General features: G+C 51.5%; 3 protein-coding genes across 3 annotated transcripts in view; 2 read left to right on the forward strand and 1 right to left on the reverse strand.

Annotated features, from left to right (window-relative positions):
* The window catches only part of EPUS_00766 (uncharacterized protein), a gene marked incomplete at both ends in the record, with an annotated part of 883 nt that extends 413 nt beyond the window's left edge, over positions 1–470 (reverse strand). Inside the window, 2 exons of the mRNA XM_007801546.1 lie at positions 23–193; positions 262–470. Of these exons, the coding sequence (XP_007799737.1) occupies positions 23–193; positions 262–470 (380 nt within the window). The remainder of the gene's footprint in view (positions 1–22; positions 194–261) is intronic.
* Positions 471–2,109: 1,639 nt separating this feature from the next.
* On the forward strand, positions 2,110–3,600 carry EPUS_00767 (Methionine aminopeptidase 2; the record flags this gene model as incomplete). Its single annotated transcript, XM_007801547.1, has 4 exons — positions 2,110–2,149; positions 2,202–2,324; positions 2,383–3,248; positions 3,295–3,600. The coding sequence occupies 4 exons, from the start codon at positions 2,110–2,112 to the stop codon at positions 3,598–3,600; spliced, it is 1,335 nt and encodes a 444-aa protein (XP_007799738.1).
* A 668-nt stretch (positions 3,601–4,268) lies between these two features.
* EPUS_00768 (Chorismate synthase) overlaps positions 4,269–5,674 on the forward strand; it is a gene marked incomplete at both ends in the record, with an annotated part of 1,688 nt that continues 282 nt past the window's right edge. Inside the window, 4 exons of the mRNA XM_007801548.1 lie at positions 4,269–4,303; positions 4,356–4,717; positions 4,775–5,192; positions 5,252–5,654. Coding sequence (XP_007799739.1) covers positions 4,269–4,303; positions 4,356–4,717; positions 4,775–5,192; positions 5,252–5,654 — 1,218 coding nt within the window. The remainder of the gene's footprint in view (positions 4,304–4,355; positions 4,718–4,774; positions 5,193–5,251; positions 5,655–5,674) is intronic.

Genomic DNA, 5,674 nt, shown 5'->3' on the forward strand with positions numbered 1-5,674 from the left:
GGTGGTGGTGGTGGTGGTGCACGCGCAAGACGTCGCGGTCGTAGCGTTTCCGTCGGCCCGGGTCGGCGAGGATGGAGTAGGATTCGGAGATCTGGGCGAAGTGGGCGGAGGCGTCGGGGTCGCTTCTGTTGACGTCTGGGTGGGTCTGGCGGGAGAGGGTGTAGAATTGTCTGGGTTGGGGAAAGGGGTGTTTCTTGTTAGCGGAATGAGAGGGAAGATGTGAATGTGTGGATGGGGTTGGAAGGAACAGGGCTGGCTGACTTCTTTAGCTCGGCCTGCGAACAGTTTTGGGGTAGTTTGAGCACTTCATAGTGGTTGATGAAGTCATCGGAGTGGGATCTTGTGGTGGAGAAGAGTCGCGCGCCGGCGAGGCGGAGAGTTGGAGTCGGTGCTGCGAGTTGGCAGATGCATTGGTAGGACCGTCGGTGGGGGAGATAGAGGGTGGGTGAGGCAATGAGGCGAGAGATCATGCCTCATGTCGATCGGATATTCTATATTCTGTGCGTTGTGATGTGTGGGATTGGGATTCCAGTATTTGATTCCAATATTTGGGTGGGCTTGGGACATGCTACGTAAGTTAGATACTTACTATACCAAGTTACATAGTTATCCGATCACTGCCACTGTCCACTGCATAATTGCCGTCCGCCAAGTGCTGCTCGTGCCTCCAAAAAGGTCTTCGCTGCTTTTACCAAGCGGAAGGTCTCTCTCACCTTGTCCAAGGTCTTCTACACAAGCTGAAGACTATTATATCGTTGGTATGGACCTGGATACGTCAGGCTCCCTCCCAGGATCGGATGGATGCCCAGTATATAGACAGGACACCCAAGCAAAGGTAGTTTTATCGTTGTTTTCAAGGCAAGTATTGCAACCCACGAGTGAGGGAGCTTCGTCGCAAGACGCATCAGCATCAACGTGTATATCGTTTGCAGATGCATTGCAGTCTTAAGCTGTGACAAGGTACTAAATTAACGAATGTCTTCCGCGGTGGCGCATCGCAAGGAGCATCCATCAGTGACGGCCAGGCCAGTTGGACCTATTTTCTTGAGGCTTCAGCCTCAATCTACTTCTACGCATCAGGCCGTCTACGCATCTTTACCTGTGGGCCATCGCTTCTGTTGCCTTTCCCGCCATTCAAAGTCCGCCTCCAGTTCCTTTCTCAACGAGACTTCTCTCGGTGCAATGAATAGCACCTAGCCAAGACCTGCAAAACCAACGGCCACTTACCACATTGTCTTCAAACTATCAGAGAAGACGTCGATGATCAGTGAACGCACGGTTCTATTTTGTACAGATTCAAGCAATATCTTGGTCGCACGCTCATAAGCCCTTCTATCTGGAAGTATCGCCAGCACAGCAGGATCATCTATACGTCCCGAGCACTGATCAGATTGGTTGTTGAAGACGGCAGCTGACTTGAAGAGGCCATGTTTTCTCGCTCGTCAGCAGGCTACGGGGGTTTCATTGTACCGGCAATCCAATCTTCCAGCATACAGTTGGAGGCAGAGGCCATCCTGCTTTGACGGAGGATGAATTGTCCAACTCAGGGGTCGGTGTTGGCGGTCGACAGAACAAGGACTTGTTTCCTGGAAGCAGCACTGCTGTCTGGTTCCAACAAAGAATAAATACTGAAAGGGAGAGGACCGTATGAGTACGGCCGAAATGTTCAAAATGCTTAGATTGCTCTTAGGAACAAGACCTTCTCCCAAGTACCTCTTCATTCTTTATGGTACCAGTCTGGAAGCCTAATAAAATGCCCGTCCCGATAATATTGCCTTCATCAAATCTGCTCTTCTCCGAGTGAAATACGATTCATTGTGTTCATAAGCTATACATTAGATTTGTCCTGTACGATACTCGACGTATGCCACAAATGAAGCAGGATACCTTCATCCTATACCTTGATCCTATTTAAAACTGTGGTCTGCATGGAGAAATGACACCTCGGAACTATCGGAGATAAAAGAGCATATCGGCACTAGCCAGGGCGTTTTGGGAGGTGTTTGATGTATGCATGCTACAATGTAGCTTCTTTACATTACCTTGCATAAATTCTCTTGCGGAATATCAATACTTGCATAGAACAGACCCAGAGAAGAGTGGCCCAGCATGGCAGCTCAAACTGCGGACAAGCTTGATCAGCTGCACTGTGCGGTGGTTTACTTCTAAATTTGATATGGCTAAGATCTGATGTCTTTTAGTGAACGGATCGACTACAGCAGGCAAGATCACATCGGCATCAAAGGCCCGGGCAGAAAATGGCACATCAGAACACGATGATTCAGACGACGACAAGGAAGACGAGGCCGATGCGGGTGAAAATGGTGCGACTGGAGGTTGTCATGACCACTCTCCACATTTTGTAGAGGCTAATGTTATTAGCAACCAAGAAGAAGAAAAAGAGGAAGCCCAAGAAGAAGAAGGGGGCGGCACCAAAGGCACAAACCGATCCGCCTCGCGTTCCTATCGCACAACTATTCGCAAATAACCAGTATCCGACCGGCGAAGAGGTCGAGTACAAGAATGAAAATGCTTTCAGAACCACAAACGAGGAGAAGCGGCATCTTGACCGCATGAACAATGATGTCCTGACCGACTATCGCCGTGGAGCAGAAGCACACCGTCAAGTGCGGCAGTGGGCCCAGAAGAATCTGATCAGGCCGGGCAAATCCCTTCACGAGATCGCTAATGGTATCGAAGACGCCACCAGAGCTCTGACAGGACATCCCGGTCTGGAAGAGGGAGACAACATCAAAGGCGGCGTGGGCTTTCCTACCGGGTTGAGCATCAATCATTGTGCCGCACATTACACTCCCAACACTACCAGTAAGCCATGGATTGTTGATCAGAAGGACGTCTTGAAGATTGACGTTGGCATTCACATCAATGGAAGAATTGTAGATTCTGCATGGACCATGGCATTTGATCCGCAGTATGACAATCTTCTCGCAGCAGTCAAAGACGCCACAAATACTGGGGTCCGAGAAGCAGGCATTGATGTGCGCATGGGCGATATTGGAGCCGCCATCCAGGAGACAATGGAGAGCTACGAAGTGGAAATCGAGGGCAAAACATATCCTGTGAAGCCGATCCGCAATCTCAATGGCCACAACATCGGTCAATGGGAAATACATGGCGGCAAAAGTGTGCCCATCGTCAAAGGAGGTGATCAGACCAAGATGGAAGAGGGAGAGACCTTTGCTATCGAAACCTTTGGGAGTACGGGAAAGGGGTACGTCAAGGACGATGTTAGCAGACCCATCCACACTGATTGAGCTGGACTAACCTCGACAGATGGAAATCTCGCACTACGCGAAAAGAGTCGACGCTCCCAACGTCGCCTTGCGGGTATCCTCGGCGCGCAGCTTGCTCAACACCATCAACAAGAATTTCGGCACTCTGCCATGGTGCAGAAGATATCTGGACCGTTTGGGCCAAGACAAATATCTGCTCGGTTTGAATCATCTGGTCCAATCAGGGATTGTGGAAGCATATCCACCTCTCTGTGATGTCAAGGGGAGTTATACGGCGCAATTCGAGCACACAATCTTGCTGCGCCCGACTGTGAAGGAGGTGATCAGCAGAGGGGATGATTATTAGCGTGTCATAGCTACGAAATATGATGCCCAGTGAAATCCAAGGGGGCAGCTGTTGCACAGCAGGAGTTCGTTCACAAATTCAGTCCTCATTTTAGGAACATAACGGTCGTCCGGATGCAGTGATGTGCTCTGCTAGCAGGCATAGAATTCTTTTTGCTATTGGATCTATCAACTTGAGTGTATTCCGAATATCCTTTCGCGAGCAATGGTGACAGAATATGGGTAAGTACTTGAAGTTGTCTATGAATTACTGTACCGCGTTGGGCAAAGCCTGGAAAACTTCGACTATGTACGACGTAGTACTGTAGGTAGTAAGCACATCCATCAGCCCTACGCAGAAACGAGTTTTATTTAGAACAGGATCCTACCATCCCATCATCCTATCATCTTGTTGACTACACAACACAGTCAGCCGTCAGCTGTACAAATCGAAGTTCCCAAATCCATACCTACGTTCAAAATTTCCTCTATTTCTGAAATTGTGCATACGGTTTCTGCATGCCACAAGCTGCTCGGGTGATTAAGGCAAATTCAATTACTATTCCAGTACACTAGAACCTGGGCTTTTTCAATACAGTACCTCAGCTTCTCTTCGGCAGTCTTCCTCTCATTGGAGTTGGGTCTTTGGTCGCGCTGGCAGGAGATTGACAGACCGCACCTCTTTCTCAGATGTCGACTTTTGGACAGTATTTCCGAGTCACCACGTAAGCCTTTCCGTTGTCATCGCACCAAACATGACCTCTCACATATGCCTAGCTATGGAGAGTCGCATTGTCCATCGGTGGGCTGTATCGTGGATGGCTGTCCTCCGGGCATGCCTCTCACCGAGGCAGATATCCAACCCCAGATGACTCGACGAAGACCGGGCCAAAGTGCCCTGACAACACCTCGAGACGAAAAGGACCGGGTCATGGTCCAATCTGGCACCGAATTCGGCATTACCCTGGGCACTCCAATTGGGATGCTGGTGTTGAATGAGAACCAGAGACCAAAAGACTACGGCAATAGCACCATGGATCTCTACCCTAGACCCAGTCATGCCGATTTCACCTATCTAGAGAAATATGGTGTCAAGGCCAGTAGTGGCGGTGGGCGAAGTAGTGCTCGAGAAACCATAGGTATATCTTCCTTTAAATACCAACCCTCGCTTCCGCACAGCTTACCTTCTGAATCAGGCCGAGTAGCAGCTGGAGCCATAGCAGAAAAATACCTAACCCTCTCCCACAACGTCCAGATAATCGCCTACGTCTCCTCCGTCGGCCGGGAACACCTCTTCCCACCTACACCCGAGCACCCATCCCCCTCTACCAATCCAGCCTTCCTCTCCCTCATCTCCACCATCACCCGCGAAACCGTCGATTCCTTCATCCCCGTCCGCTGCCCCGACGCCTCCGCCTCGGCCCGAATGGCCAAAGTAATCGAACAGCACCGCGACAACCACGACAGCATAGGCGGAACCGTGACCTGTGTCATCAGGAACTGCCCCATCGGCCTCGGCGAACCCTGCTTCGACAAACTAGAAGCCATGCTCGCGCACGCCATGCTCAGCATACCCGCGACCAAGGGATTCGAAATCGGCTCCGGATTCGGCGGGTGCGAAGTCCCCGGCTCAGTACACAATGATCCGTTTATCTTCTCCTCTCCTGCACCAGCACAGGAAGAAGAAGAAAATGCACGCAACGCGGCGCCTCTACCCACTCCTCAACCCCCACCCCAAACGAAAAGCCCAAGCAGAAACAGCGCCTAACAACCAAGACCAACAACTCCGGCGGCATCCAAGGCGGCATCTCCAACGGCGCCCCCATCTACTTCCGCGTCGCCTTCAAACCGCCCGCCACCATCGGCCAGGCCCAGACCACCGCCACCTACGGATTCGAGGAAGGCGTGCTGGAGGCCAAGGGCAGACACGACCCCTGCGTTGTGCCGCGCGCAGTGCCGATCGTGGAGGCGATGGCCGCTCTGGTGGTGATTGATGCGTTGATGGCGCAGACGGCGAGGGAGGGGGCCAGGGCGCTGCTGCCGCCGCTGAAGGGCTTTACCACCCAGGCTAAGGGGGTGTCGAAGACAAGCAGACA

This window comes from Endocarpon pusillum (assembly GCF_000464535.1).
Source record: "Endocarpon pusillum Z07020 unplaced genomic scaffold scaffold1300, whole genome shotgun sequence".
NCBI classification, from domain to species: Eukaryota; Fungi; Ascomycota; class Eurotiomycetes; order Verrucariales; family Verrucariaceae; genus Endocarpon; species Endocarpon pusillum.